Source organism: Hyperolius riggenbachi, chromosome 1 (assembly GCF_040937935.1).
Source record: "Hyperolius riggenbachi isolate aHypRig1 chromosome 1, aHypRig1.pri, whole genome shotgun sequence".
In the NCBI taxonomy this organism is placed as follows: Eukaryota; Metazoa; Chordata; class Amphibia; order Anura; family Hyperoliidae; genus Hyperolius; species Hyperolius riggenbachi.
This window is the reverse complement of record NC_090646.1, coordinates 379,259,205-379,275,578: the sequence shown is the minus strand read 5'-3', so window position 1 is coordinate 379,275,578 and position 16,374 is coordinate 379,259,205. Positions and strand designations below refer to the sequence as shown.

General features: G+C 43.9%; 1 protein-coding gene across 1 annotated transcript in view; it reads left to right on the top strand.

Annotated features, from left to right (window-relative positions):
• Window positions 1-11,140: 11,140 nt before the first annotated feature.
• The window catches only part of LOC137551754 (prostaglandin reductase 1-like), a 49,926-nt gene continuing 44,692 nt past the window's right edge, over window positions 11,141-16,374 (top strand). Inside the window, exons 1-2 of the mRNA XM_068271360.1 lie at window positions 11,141-11,268; window positions 15,785-15,900. Coding sequence (XP_068127461.1) covers window positions 15,795-15,900 — 106 coding nt within the window. The 5' untranslated portion in view covers window positions 11,141-11,268; window positions 15,785-15,794. The remainder of the gene's footprint in view (window positions 11,269-15,784; window positions 15,901-16,374) is intronic.

The window sequence follows — 16,374 nt, the reverse complement described above, 5'->3', positions numbered from 1 at the left end:
ATAGTTACAGTACAATATACACCACCAGGGGGGTGGTTAGGGTTAGGCACCACCAGGGGGGTCTAAAGGTTAGGGGTAGGTACAGGGAGAGTTCTGTGTGAGTGTAGGGTTAGGTATAGTTACAGCACAATATACACCACCAGGGGGGTGGTTAGGGTTAGACACCACCAGGGGGGTCTAGGGGTTAGGGATAGGTACAGGGAGGGCTCTGGTGAGAGTAAGGTTAGGTATAGTTACAGCACAATATATGTAATATATACAATTTATTAAATTATGTATATTTAAACAAAGAGGGGGTCTAGGGGTTAGGGAAAGATCTGTGTGAGCCTACAGTTCAGTATAATTGCAGTAAAATATCTGTAAAATCTACCATTGCATTGCTATGCTTCATACAAGGGTAAATATCGTTTTTGTTATAGACGCTATTTGACGTTTCATTTCAAAATTCGTTTGTTGTTATAGACGGTATTTTGCCATTTCATTTCCGTTTATTTAACCTATTTAGCACTAAATTTTCGTTTACAACCTCTTAAACGAAAAATATGGTTTTGCATTAAAACTTACAATTTCGGCTATACCCCGCGCCCTTTTTTCCAGGCGCCCTTTTTTGATACACGCCTATTTTAGGTGTCATGATGATTATGCTTTACATATGAGGTTGACCAACTGGTGTGTTTTTAATGGTTTTATGTATAGTGTGTAATATGTTCTCAATAAAATTGTGGTAACCTTTGCTTACATATGTATATGGTGCTGCTTTTTGGTCATAACTTTTCCTAGATGTATATATATCCATGACCTAGCACACATTGATTGACACAGCTGTGCAGAATCTTCCTCCTTTTCACATTAGCCCTTGCTACATGGGTCTGAGAGTGCCAAGGCACTGGAGAAGCTGTTGGCGAGGCTTGTTTAGTTTATAGGGAATTCGAGTATTAGAACAAAGAAAAATAGTATTTTCTTGAGGAATGCCCTATAAACTATATGAAAGGAACACAATTATGCAATGAGTAAAAGATTATCTGGGTTCCACTTTAATTGGCGCAATGGTCCTATAGTACTATGGTAAAGATGCAATGTGGCATTGCTAACATGCCCATCACATCTTTATTGATAGCATGCCCAGCATTTTTGCCTCAAACATGCATACACTACTACCAGTTCTAAAAATATTTCCCTCAATTTTATAATGTTGCACAAAGCAATTAAAACATTTCAATATTTGTCATGCTGAGTCCTTAGACACACCTTGCACAGCCTGCCAACACTAACTTACCTGGGCAAATAGCAGAAGCTGCCTGAAAATTTTGCCATCTCACAGTGATCAGGAAGTTAATAATTTACCTATTTGAAAGCATATGCCAAACACATCCACAAAGACACATAGTACCTGGCAAATGAGAACATGATCAAACCTTCCTGAATAGAGCAGGCATTTGCCTCACAAAAGTGACAGAATCATGTGTAGTCACAATTGCTCTGCACAATACAATTTCATACAATATTTCAAGGTGTGAATACAAAGGAAGTATGAATTAATATGCATTTTACCTTTTGTCAGAGTGTTATGGATGGAGTGTGTTACAGCCTGAAGGATCATGTACAAAAATAGTTTATATGTTTACAATTTTTACTGAAAGCCAAGCTCCAGGCACACCGGGTTGGAAATAGCCTCAGATGGATAAAGGCATACACAGAAATACTCCACCATTAAGCACCTCATAATAGAAAATATTATATTATAAAATCAGCTGCTGCAGTACTTGTTTTACTTCCAGAAGAAGAGCGAGCGGTGACATTATAGTGGAGACAGACGGGAACTGGAGCACTTGGCTCCCCCGAGGAGGAGAGTAAGTGGGGGCTGTAATCAGGGCTGTGGAGTCGGTGCAAAAATCCACCGATTCCGACTCCTCAGGTTAGGATTCCTCCGACTCCTCGACTCCGACTCCTCTAATTTGCATATAACAATCTTGTTGATTGAAAGTATGTAACATGAAATGCATCTCTTAACCTCTTGCTGACCGCGTCACACCGATGGGCGTGAGCCAGTCTAGCGTAGTGCGCATGCACACACTCCACCGCTGGAAGTGTACTACACTTGCGCAGCACTATTGCTCCTGGCTGTGGGAGCAGCACGCGGCCAGACTGCGCTGACTGGCTGAATTACCGGGACTCATAGAAGATCCAGGTGGCGGAGGAGGACAGCGACTGGATTAGCCTGAAGGGGGCTGGAGGAATCCCCAGGTATGTCTAAAATTTTTCTTTTCATCCGTCTCAGGTACCTTTTAATTCGTAGTCACCAAACCAAATTTTAATAACATATCAAATTATTTGATTTCATGAGCAATACATTTGCATAAATCAGCATCAATGCAGAATTATTTCCATCTCATTGACCATCTTTATTAGTGACACAGCTACACATCAGGCTTTATTCTTACAGCATAGATTTTATTTAGATGTTATTTAGTATATATATATAAAGATTCCTGTGTACACATCATATATACTGTACGGTCACAATCAGATATGTATATCTGACTTTAAAAATACGGTGACTGCTAGGCGCATGCGCGGCGCACTAGCGGAAGGATGCCTTCTGCGTGAGCTCCGTGACTGAGCTGAGCAAATGGGCAAATAATAGCCAACAAAGGAGCCAGAGCTTGCTATCTTTTGCGAGAACCGATGCCTGAAAACCACAGGAAAAGGAAAAAGCACTCTCGGTCTCATTCCCAGACAGCCAAGAAGATTCTACAAGAAGTTTTCAAGAAACCTCGTTCCAAGATGGCGTTGATGGCGGAGAAGGCCTCTACCTCCTCCGAGCGTGATCCCAGCCCGGCCAGAAAGGATGTACCCTCACCTTCGGACACCAGGAAAAGGTCACGCGAGGACGACGAACTATTCCAATCCATCCAGAAGCTCTTTCGAGCTGAGCTATCCGCTGCAGTTGAGAACTTCTCGGCGCAGATCCGCGACATAGGTACCCGGGTCAAAGTATTGGAAACCAAGTACGACAGCGTCTCCGACGCCCTCACAGATGACAAAAAAAAACTCCAGAAGCATGACGAGCGGTTTGAAATGCTCGAATCCAAGCTAGAAGATTTTGAGAACCGGGCTCGGAGATCTAACCTCAGGATCCGAGGCCTACCGGAAACAGTATCGGATCTCAAGACAGCGGCACTCAACATCTTTTCCGCCATGATTCCACAACTAGACACCTCGCAGTTCAGGATGGACCGTATACATAGGGCCTTGGCTAAGCCACCCAATCCAACACTTCCACGGGATGTGATTCTTAAAATGCACTACGCAGATGTCCGAGACCAACTTCTTGCAGAAGCCAGGAACTTAGAATCACTCCCCGGAGCGGCAGAGTCGGTCCACCTGTTCGCAGATCTCTCCCCCATTACACTACAGAAGCGTAGAGCTCTACGACCTATTAACCTCACACTACTTCGCGAGAAGATCAGATACCGATGGGGGTTCCCGTTCCAGCTTCTCTTCACACTGAATGGCCGTAGCTACGCGGTGAAAATGGTACAAGAAGGGAAAGAAATCCTCCAAGATGAAAACATTCAACTTGAGGAGGTCGAGGCCTCGCTACCACAAAGATCGTCCAGGCAGCAAAGAACCTGGTCGACAGTGGGACGCGCTCGCACAAATCCACAGTCATCTTCATCGGACGCCTAAGGAACGATGAGTATACCCTAACCTGTTTCTGAACTGAACTTATGCCGCATTGTTTTAAAATGTTTCTGCCTTCACCTCCTTACCAAGTGAACATTAGGCTGTAACTCTACTGAGTCCTATTATGGGCCCATCCATGTGGCACCAGACTGTCTCGATTAGCTTCACGATCCGCTCTACTGGGCATAACAACGAGTATACTGTCACTCACTTACATTTATTTTTGGCTGCTTTAGCTATATCAAGCCATGACAGTTCAATAATGGACGCTTCCCTGCTGAGACTTTGATGTATTTCACCTAATTCTATTATCCAACGGATAAAAAAATCTAGGCAGTCATACCACCATACTGTATACAGAACGTGAATCTTCTAGTCCCTATATCTGATTCAATGGAGGGATTTTCGCCTCGGCGCGCCATCCTGGGCCGATCAGTAGCCATGCAGGCGGGCGATATACCACCCGCCTCCACCTGAACAGAACTACAGAACATAAGATATCTTTTGCTTGATCCCACAAATTAAACCTTACGCGCTCTTTTAATGGAGGGATTTCAGCCTCGGCACGCCATCCTGGGCCATTCAGTAGCCGTGTGGGCAGGTGCGCCGATGCACTCTCTCCAGTGATTCTTTGTGGGACCACAATACGCAAGGTAAACTAGGCTGGACGCCATAATTTGTGCTGTTGGAACTAATATTATGCATAATGTATGTTGACATGGGACAAATGTTTTGACTATACCATTTATCCTCGACAGTGTCTCAATTTAGAGACATGCCACCGATACCCTAAGGTTTGACCCCGGGTTTGGGCCCCGTCGAGCAAAAAGTCCCCCCCCCCCGCTATAGATGGAGGTGTACAGCATGGCGGTCCTTGCGGACCCTCACTCCTCCACGACGGGCCCTCCGGGATTGCAACCTACAGTAACAATCTAAAATTCTCCCGCAACATCTCTTGCCGGGGGCGGGCTCAGGTTGGCCGTAGGTTTGAGTATGGGACCGGGCTCCGCCATGCCGAGGTGGGGACGTACGGCATGGTGGCCCCCGCACTCCCTTACATTTCCTCCCAGGGAGCTGATAGCCTGATAATGCCACCCCTGACAACCTTCGAATAGATATTCAGACTACACATCGGAGCTGAACAATAATAAGTACAATTTTTGCCAATATACAGCAGGTTCTATAGCCAATGCCCTATAAACAAAAGAGGGCTTGCTGTATTTGGGGCCCCTGAAGTACTGGGGGTTCCTCGTCGCAGTAACACCCCCTGACTGCTCTACCTGAACACTACCCCGCAGGCACTCTGATAGGTGAAAAGACACCCACTGACATCAGTTTAACAGACCCACTATAAAACTATACATGAGCAATTTTCAACCCGTCAGGTTCCCGCATACCAAAAGGTGACATAAGCAGCAAGCTTTGCATCTCCCCAACACCTAGTGACCAAGGCTCGCCCCCCCCCCTCCGGGCTGGTTGGGGCGGCCTGAGGAGGGGGGGCGCCCCAGCAGAAGCCCACTATAGAGACGAGGATTAGAACTAAACGAGGCATAAACAAACACAAGAGACAGAGCTTATACCCAGACAGTAAGCCTGGCCACTATTCTCCTGCAGTCTTGCCCAGCTTGCTCAGTATTACTATGTTGCCCCCTCATACGCGGAAATGCCTGGACCAAGTTTAGGCAATTCTCTGCATCTTCTTTGCACTAAAGTGCACCCTGTTATTGCTATGTTAATAATATTAGAAAAGTTTTGTCAACCTTACTCCCCTATTCCCCTGTTGAATCGGCAATGCAAAGGTAACCAAAAAGCAGTCATAAACCATCCCCAAATACAGCTGTTCCCACTCTTTGATCATGGTTAAGCTCCTGTCATGCAATGTCAGAGGCTTTAATGCCCCTGCAAAGCGCAGCAAGGCTCTAATAAATATCCTTCACCACCGTCCTGATATTATATGCCTTCAAGAGACGCATTTCTCACAAAACTCCACACCTCGATACTTCCACAAGCACTACACTACCTTTTATACGGCCAGAGCAGACTCCAAGAAGAGGGGAGTTATCACACTCCTAAAAAATAATTTCCCATTTCAGGTCAATGACACACACTCTGACCCAACTGGTCGATTCCACATAATTCAGGGTGTCATACACTCTAAGCGTATCATATTGATAAATGGATACGCCCCACCAGAACAGGCCCTCAAGACGTTCCAAGACATCTGTAACTATCTACTGACAGTTCCAAGCGCTCCCATTATCTGGGCAGGAGACTTTAATCTCACACTAAACGACACTCTTGATAAATCATATCCATCCCCGGATAGACTATCCAAGCGAGACAGGAATAAACTCCAGTCACTACTCTCAGACTTTGCTCTCACAGACTCCTGGAGAGAATTATATGGCCCCAAAAGAAGCTACACCTTCTACTCAGCCCCGCATAATACCTACACGAAAATAGACCACATCCCTTTCTCAAATATCCTCATACCAGCCCTTCTATACACAAGACATATCCCCGACAGCTGGACTGACCACGATATGGTACTCACATCATTTGACTGGACCAACCTTCACTCCCCTAAGCCTTCTTGGCAACTTAATGACTTACTACTAATAAATCCATCCTCTAAACTTCAAATATTAGACATGCTACAACAATATTTTGACACCAACCTAAGTGATGACACCTCACCTATAACTAACTGGCTAGCACACAAAGCTGTCCTTAGGGGCAAAATCATACAACTTAATGCCAAACAAAGAAAAGAAAGATCTAAGAGGATGTCTGACTTAACCTACAGACTTCATCGTCTTATCATCTTGAACCATCAGAACCACACAAGATTTATTGCTAAGCAAATACAAGATATCAATCTTCAAATAAATCTCATACTAGCCCAGCAAGTCGAGAAAGCAATTATCTGGACGGAGGCAAAATACTATAAGAAAGCCAACAAACCTGACATATGGCTCGCCCGGAGGTTGAGAGCAAAAGAAAAAACCAATTCAGCATTCGGAATACGCTTAGCCTCTGGGGATGTCACTAGCCACCCCGACAAAGTTCACCAAGCATTTTATAATTATTATTCTGAACTATATAAAGCTGCCGAAAGCCCATCAACTCCCACATTAAACGAATTCTTGAGCCCCCTCAAGCTCCCCAAACTAAATGCAGATTCTATTAAATCCCTTAACTCTACTATAACCGAAGAGGAAGTCTCCAATTGCATTAAAAAGCTGAAGATAGGGAAGGCTCCAGGCCCAGACGGATTCACAACTCTCTACTATAAAAAATTTCATCATACCCTCGCCCCACATATAACAAAATGCTTTAATCACATTCTCAAAAACAATTGCCCTCCTCCAGAGTTTATGGAATCCCACATCACTCTGATACCCAAACCTGCTGGGACCATACTAACGTTAAGAATTTCCGCCCCATTTCCCTTTTGAATTTCGATTACAAACTCCTTACAGCCATCCTAGTAGCTAGACTTAACAAATTCTTACCCTCTTTAATATCTAACGACCAAGTAGGTTTTATCCCCCACCGGCAAGCCTCTGACAATATCAGGCGAAACGTGCTACTAATTAATCAGGCAAATATCACCAAAACTCCCTTGACTATCCTTACCATTGACATAGAGAAAGCATTCGATACTCTTGAATGGCCCTATATGTTTAAAGTCATAGAACACGCAGGAATCATAGGCCCCTTTCTCAACCTTATAAAAAACCTATATTCCCATCCTACAGCTTCCCTTAAAATTCCAGGAGCCACCCCCACTTCCTTTCCTATCCTACGAGGGACCCGTCAAGGATGTCCACTGTCCCCCGCCCTGTTCGCACTTTCCATAGAACCCCTAGCAGAGCACATCCGACGCCACCCTAACATTCATGGTTTCCATATAGGAAAAACTGAACCCAAACTGACACTTTTTGCAGATGACGTTCTTCTCACACTAACAAACCCCACAAAGTCAATTCCCTTCACTCTTGCACTAATGACTGAATTCGGTCACCTGTCAGGCCTTAAAGTTAATGTCAATAAAACTGAAATTATGTTTTGCCAAACCCCCGCAAATATTGGGAAGGAATTAGCCACCAAGTTTATTTTCAATATAGAGACCAATAGGTACAATATCTGGGGATCAAACTTACTAATAACTATCACACGCTATATAAATGGAACTACACTCCCCTTATCACCAAATTACAACAAGATCTGATCGACTGGGATGTCCCTTCTATTTCATGGTCTGGGCGCATCACAGAAGTCAAAATGACCCTGCTCCCTAGAATCACTTACTACTTTAGGGTCTTACCTATTGATATCAAAATGTCAGCTATACATAAGCTCCAAAAACAGATATTCCAATATGTGTGGAATCACAAAAAAACACGTATCAAAAAGAGTCTAATGATGAGACATAAAAATGACGGTGGACTCTCAGTACCCAATTTAACAGTGTACTACAAAGCCTCCCAACTTGCTCAACTTCCTTCAATTTATGCAAACTTCTTTACCCCCTCATGGGCAGAGATAGAAAATAACATTCTGGCCCCTTACTCACTGGAAGGCCTGCTCTGGTCGCATAAGCCAACCCCACATCAGGTGGTTTCAAAATCACCAATCACATCACATACACTCTGGGTCTGGAGAAAATCTAGACTTAAGTACAAATTACAATCTACCACTCCCCCTCTCACTTGCTTTACAGGCAACCCAGATTTCCCAGCAGGTCTGGAGGCGGGAGCTTTTCACTGGTGGAAAAACAAAAACGTATACTACCTCAAACATATTTTAGTGCACAATAAAGTTCCTACTCTGGAAGATCTACTCTCCTCATTTCAACCTCCCATATCTGAGCACTTCAGATGCAGACAACTACACCACTTCGCATGTTCCTTGAACAACCCCTTAATAGGCATTAGGACCTCCACCTTTGAGAACTTCTGCCTAACAGACCCTCTAATGAAAGGAATGGTTTCATACTTATACTCCACCATAAACGCACCGCCCAACGACTTTATACCTCCCTATAGAACAGCATGGGAATCAGACCTAGGCATCCAATTTGATGATGAGGATTGGAAACAGTCCCTCGAAGTCCTATCCAAAGGAAGTTTACAATCTTCCACAATGGAAGTATCCATACGACTACTTCACAGAACATATCTTGTCCCCTCGAGACTGGCTAGAATATACCCCTCTCAATTCCCTTATTGTTTCAGGGGTTGCACCTCCCCTGGTTCTATGTACCACATCTGGTGGGAGTGCCCAGTAGTATCTGATCTCTGGTCCAAAATTGCTAGGTTAATAGGCAGAATCTTCCACGAATCTTTCACCAAAGACCCTCAGATACTACTCCTAGGCCACAGACCGGACTCAATGCCGCATGCTACCCACAAATTGATCCAGCATATAGTCTCATCCGTAAAACTCTTTATAGCATCCAAATGGAAACAAACCCTACTATGCTACCAAGAAATAATTGCACGAATAGACAAAAAAATGATGTATGAAAGAATCAATGCTAGAGTTCAGGACACAATGCAACCCTTTGAAAGAGTCTGGAGACCATGGATAGACTATAGAGGGAATATCCCCATGTATAACATTCTCAATGACTAGCTCACCACTGGACCAATCAAAAATAGCCCTTAACACGTTAGACAGGTTGGTTGAGGTTTATTCTACTGAACTGCCAGCTGCAGCCAAAAACTAGCTGAAACTGCAATACTGCATGCACACTATACTCTGAAGTATGGGTTTGTGAATTATGATGCCCAATGGTACCATACCTGGTTGCAATGTTCCCCACCCCCCAGGTTGCCGATTCTCCTTTCATAAGTATTTTTATGTACCAAAAGCGTACTATTCTGTTTATGTACTGTTTTCTCTTTATATGTTCTCCAAATACCAAAGTACATTGTTAAACTATATTTGTTAATTCTTGTGGTTTTCAATAAAGCTCTTTTTGAACACTAAAAATACGGTGACTGCTTTATTGAAGCAGCACAAGTAACTATTTTTTAATTGGTTTATTTCATTTTTGTAGACTAAGCACAGCTTTTACTGTGTATATAAATTATTTATGATAACTATTATCTGAGAAATAGGACATTTTATGATATTTTCTATTTTAATTACAGTTTAAATTCATTAGGAGTCGGAGTTGGAGTCTCGGAGTCAGTGCATTTTTTCCAGACTCCGACTCCAGGTACCCAAAAATTGGCCCTACTCCTCGACTCCACAGCCCTGGCTGTAACCTTCGCCCGCTGCTCTCTATACTTACAGCAGCGGCAGGGGGGCGAGGCACAAACACCGGAGTGCTCTGTGGTTGAGAAGAGGAAAGGAGAAAGTCTAGCCTCCCTCGAGGGGGTTGGGAACTTTAATGACTGTTGTAAACTTTGCCCACTATTTATTATTATTATTAAGTATTTATATAGCGCCGACATATTACGCAGCGCTGTACAGTGTGTATATATATATCTTGTCACTAACCGTCACTCAAAGGAGCTCACAATCTAATCCCTGCCATTGCCATATGTCTATATTATGTAGTGTAAGTACTGTAGTCTAGGGCCAATTTTTTTTTTTTTTAGGGGGAGCCAATTAACTTAATCGTATGTTTTTGGAATGTGGGAGGAAACCTGAGTGCCCAGAGGAAACCCACGCAGACACGGAGAGAACATACAAACTCTTTGCAGATAGTGCCCTGGCTGGGTTTCGAACCAGGGACCCAGCGCTGCAAGGCGAGAGAGCTAACCACTACGCCACCGTGCTGCCCACTATGCACTATACACTTGCAGCAGCATACATTCCGTGGCACAGTGTGGCTGAGAAAGGGGAGGGAAAAGGTTGGGCATACTCGTGTGTGTGTGTGTGTGTGTGTGTGTGTGTGTGTGTGTGTGTGTGTGTGTGTGTGTGTGTGTGTGTGTGTGTGTGTGTGTGTTGGGGGGCTTCTTGTAATGTCCGCCTCTAGTGCTAGAGAACCTCGTTCCAGGCCTGCTTTACACATCGAGTGCAGTGCAGCGGGTTCTGACGCAGTAATGCACTGCATGCTGTGTATTAATTGAGTAATGTGTGCATTTATAGTGGCAGTGAGGCACTCTTTGTACTCTATGGCTCATTGTATAGTTGCGCCGTAGCGGTAAATACGCTGTACAACTTTCAGTTACAATTCCGCAGCAGACTCGGTGTGAAAGGGCCCTTAGTCTCTCCCAGGCTGCATGCATTTTTATATTGAGTCCAGGGCCACTTCAGGCAGTGCTGATAACAACATCATAATTACATTTCATAGTTTATTATTTGTTTTTGCCTTGTTTTGGACTTTAATGATCGGTTTGGATAAAAAGATTGTAAAAGAGCTATTGCGAAATGGAGAGTCTGCATTCATATCGAATCACCATGAGTTGCTGCTTACTAAAGGAGGAGACCGAGAAGGGAAAAGCTGTGAGAAGGAGGAGGAAGGGTCACAGAACCACGTTCCTCTCGAGGTGAAAGATCTACGGATACATTTGCAGAGTGCACAGAAAAGGAAGCTCTCTACTACACAGAAGTGTTCAGCAAGTAAGTTTTACGTGTTTTACATTTAAATTTACTATGCTAAGGTGGGAGGAGTGTGCATACAGTGCCAGAGCTGCATGTGCTGCCACAATAGGCAAAACTGAACCATCACTAGAATTCAATGAAGAGTCTAGGGATGGTCAATGATATGCAGGAATATGCAACTGTTGTATGCAGCTTGAAAATAAACCAATCAAATTTGATTGGTTAATTTTCAAGCTGCATATATTTGCATACAAAAATTGCATAATGCTGCATCAACTCAAAATTATTTGCATCGCATTGCCCATCCCTAGAAGAGACTGCACTGGGGCACACAATGGGCTGAAGCTATACTCAAGAAGTAAAGTGGTTTAGAGCCACATATAAAAACAAGACAAATAACATTTATGATTTTTCTCCTGGTGGACTCAAAGCGCTTGAGCTGCAGCCACTAGGGGACGTTCAGTAGGCAGCAGTGTTAGGGAATCTAGCCCAAGGACTCCTTACTGAATAGGTGCTGGCTTACTGAACAGAAAGCTGAGATTTGAACCCAGGTCCCCATGAATCATTACACTATTCAGTGACACATAAACACTTGTCTACTTTAGTCCTCAGTGACCTATTGCATTCGTTTTTTAAAGTGCACCATTATCTCATATAATCACTTTATGTTGTTTCTTGTGGTGCACCTGGTTAGACTTTCTATTTTTTTCCCCTATCACTCTGCTCACTTTCCAGTTAGGGCCCTTTCGGAGTTATACAAGCAGTTTGACCCATGTGATTCTAATAAGAGTGATCCCTTGGAAGGTTTGCAGCTTAAGCTGATGCCTTTGATGTAGGGTTTGAGCCTTTGATCAGGGTTCGAATCCTGGCTCAAGGCAGTACATAACACAGTAAGGAGTCTTTGGGCAAGGCTCCCTAATGACCCTGATTGCCTGTAGCGCTTGCCCTAAGTGGCTGAAGGTCTTTGAGTCCATCAGGAGAAATGCATGATATAAATGTTGTGTCTTGTCTTGCTTGTGATAAACACTTAGGGTTGGGATCCACTAGGAACACTTTAGCTGCAGTTGCCGTGTGCCAGTGAACGTCATTTCGCTACGCCTGTGGATCGTTATGAGGGTGGTCCCACTAGTAAAGTTGTAATCGGAAAGCGCTGCTTGCAGAATTTGTAAGTGATTGCATCAGTAGCTACAGTAGCCAGGTGCGTCTCTAGCCATTTTGTCACTCCAGGCGAGAAAACCGGTGGCACCCCTTCCCCCCTGTGTGGTGGGCCCTGATGAAAATAATCATAATGCAGCAATGTTTCACCATAAAATAATCATAACGCAGCAATGATTCACTTAAAATAATCGTAATGTGGCAATCTTTCACCAGAAAATAACCATAACGCAGCAATGATTCACCATAAAATAATCATAACGCAGCAATGATTCACCATAAAATAATCATAACGCAGCAATGATTCACCATAAAATAATCATGGGAAGCGTTCACCAGAAAATAATCATAATGTGGCAATCTTTCACCCTAAAATAATCGTAATGTGGCCAGCGTTCACCAGAAAATAATCGTAATGTGGCCAGCGTTGACCAGAAAATAATCATAATGTGGCCAGCGTTCACCAGGAAATAATCGTAATGTGGCCAGCATTCACCAGAAAATAATCATAATGTGGCCAGCATTCACCAGGAAATAATCATAATGTGGCCAACGTTCACCAGAAAATAATCATAATGTGGCCAGCGTTCACCAGGAAATAATCGTAATGTGGCCAGCATTCACCAGAAAATAATCGTAATGTGGCCAGCGTTCCCCAGAAAATGATCGTAATGTGGCCAGCGTTCACCGGGAAATAATCGTAATGTGGCAAGCGTTCACCAGGAAATAATCGTAATGTGGCCAGCATTCACCAGAAAATAATCGTAATGTGGCCAGCGTTCACCAGAAAATGATCGTAATGTGGCCAGCGTTCACCGGGAAATAATCATAATGTGGCCAGCGTTTACCAGGAAATGATCGTAATGTGGCCAGCATTCACCAGAAAAGAATCGTAATGTGGCCAGCATTCACCAGAAAATGATCGTAATGTGGCCAGCGTTCACCAGAAAATAATCGTAATGTGGCAATCTTTCACCCTAAAATAATCGTAATGTGGCCAGCGTTCACCAAAAAATAATCGTAGTGTGGCCAGCGTTGACCAGAAAATAATCATAATGTGGCCAGCGTTCACCAGGAAATAATCGTAATGTGGCCAGCATTCACCAGAAAATAATCATAATGTGGCCAGCGTTCACCAGGAAATAATCATAATGTGGCCAGCGTTCACCAGAAAATAATCATAATGTGGCCAGCGTTCACCAGGAAATAATCGTAATGTGGCCAGCGTTCTCCAGAAAATGATCGTAATGTGGCCAGCGTTCTCCAGAAAATGATCGTAATGTGGCCAGCGATCACCGGGAAATAATCGTAATGTGGCAAGCGTTCACCAGGAAATAATCGTAATGTGGCCAGCGTTCACCAGAAAATAATCATAATGTGGCCAGCGTTCACCAGAAAATTATCGTAATGTGGCCAGCGTTTATCAGAAAATAATCTTAAGCACTTCACCACTGAGGGGTTTTACCCCCTGACCACCAGAGCAATTTTCACCTTTCAGCGCTCCTTCCATTCATTCGTCTATAACTTTATTATTACTTATCCCAATGAAATGAACTATATCTTGTTTTTTTTGCCACCAATTAGGCTTTCTTTAGGTGGGACATTATGCCAAGAATTATTTTATTCTAAATGTGTTTTAATGGGGAAATAGGAAAAAATGTGGGAAAAAATTATTATTTTTCAGTTTTCGGCCATTATAGTTTTTAAATAAAGCATGCTACTGTAATTAAAACCCATGAAATGTATTAACCCATTTGTCCCGGTTATAAAACCATTTAAATTATGTCCCTATCACAATGTTTGGCGACAATATTTTATTTGGAAATAAAGGTGCATTTTTTTCAGTTTTGCATCCATCCCTAATTACAAGCCCGCAGTTTATAAAGTAACAGTGTTATACCCTCTTGACATAAATATTTAAAAAGTTCAGTCCCTAAGGTAACTATTTATGTTTTTTTTTTATTGTATTTTTTTTTTTTAATTACAAAAAAAAAAAATAAAAATTGGGGAGTGTGGGAGGTAATGAGTTAATTTATTGTGTAAATGTAATGTTTGTATATGTAAAATGCTTTTAGGGTGTAGTTTACTATTTGGCCACAAGATGGCCACAGAGTGTTTGTTTACATGCGACCTGTAAGCGTCCGGAAGGACGCTTACGGGAAGCAGTAGGAGGCTGGGAGACTCACAATGATCTCGCTGTTTCTGAAAGAAGCAGCAGATCATTGCGGGGGCTAGATCAACGAACGGGAATGGATTTTCCCGTTCATTGATCTCCGGGCGAGCGGGCGGCGGCGTGCACGAGCGGCGGGTGCGCGCGCACGAGCGGCGGGAGCGCGGACAGCGGCGGTAGCGCGGAAGGTACGGATTTCTCCGTCCCTGGTTTTTTAGGAGGGAAAAAAGGGGCGGAGAAATTCGTACCGCTGGGGGTAAAGTGGTTAATGTGGCCAGCATTCACCAGAAAATAATCCTAATGCGGGCAGCGTTTCACTAAAAATTTATAATTACCTGTAAAAAAAAGCATTTACTCACCTGCAGAAGACTTCTCTCCCTAGGCGCAGCTCTAACGACGATCTTCCCGCAGCCAGCCCAGCCTGCGAAAGTCCCGTGCTGACAGGCAGAGCAGGGCTACAGGAAGATGGCGCCCCAAGGCCCTGTACTGGAGACACAAATAGTCTCCAGTGCAGGGCTTCGGACGCCATCTTCCCGTAGCCCTGCTCTGCCTGCCGGAAGACTATGCAGGCTGGAGCAGTGAGCTGCGGGCATTAACTGGCGCAGTGTCTATTGGACGCCGCGGCCAGTTCACCACAGGGGTCGCACATTCTGGCGGGGGAAGGTGGGCACTTCCCCCCCGTGGTGGTGCCCCTCCGCCACCCGGCGCTCCAAGCCACCATTTGTCCTTGCCTGGTGGCTGGCTGACAGTAGCCAAATAGCAATTGCTATCAAGTGCACTTGAAAAAGGACACCTCCCCCGAAACGTTGTGCTGGATATGTTATGCTGTAATTTCCGATATATTACCTAAATAAATAGATATCGTTGGATAAGCATCCGCTGAGGGTCGAGTTCCTTATGGGATATTCATAGAATTGTCACATGCAGTTGATGAACACAAAGTTGAGGAAAAGTCCGGCACTATGCAGTTTATTTGCAAAATACAGCAATACAAGTGCAGGTGCATTCAAATGTAACAAAATGACCAGTATGATTGTGACCATGGTCAGGAGAAGATAGTAGGAGCCTATGGTGCACTGCCTTACGACTGTTTCGCAGAGTTAATCCCTGCTTCTTCTGAGGCTAGTGCACCACATGTAGTTGCCCTGGACCACAGATATACTTCGATACTGGAGGCTTTGTATGTCAAATCCATCTCATGTTTTATAGGTGAATAAACATGGTTGTCTCCAAATCGTGGATCATGGTGAAGCACTTTGATGGTGTACCCAAACAACAGGACTTTAAACTTGTTGAAAAGGTGCTGCCACCACTCAAAGATGGAGGTAAGAAACTTATAGATAATGATGTCTGACTGTATATGTTACATTGTAATGCTATAATTTCCCACAACTGGCTTTACTGTGCAGTATGTTCTGCCAACTTTGTCCCACTGTTTTTTTTTATGATTCTACTGAGTGGATATGTCTTTTAAAAAAATGATTGTCCTTCATTGATGTTCAATTATTGACATTTTTTCTTAGCCAAACATGGATGTCTTTGTTAAGGCCCCGTTCACACTTGCGGTTTTGCTAAAACCGCACCGGATGTCCGGACCGCACCGGAGCCGGATCGGACCTGACCCGTACGGTTCCAGTCCGGATCCGGTCCGGATCCGGTCCGGTTGCATGCGGTTTCCGTGCGGTATGAACACGGTTGCGGTCCGGATCCGGATTCTTAAAGAGATAACAACCTGTATAAATACCTGGGGTTCTGGGAGGTCAGCAGAAGCTCTGGGGTCATTGTTGGAGACAGCTGGA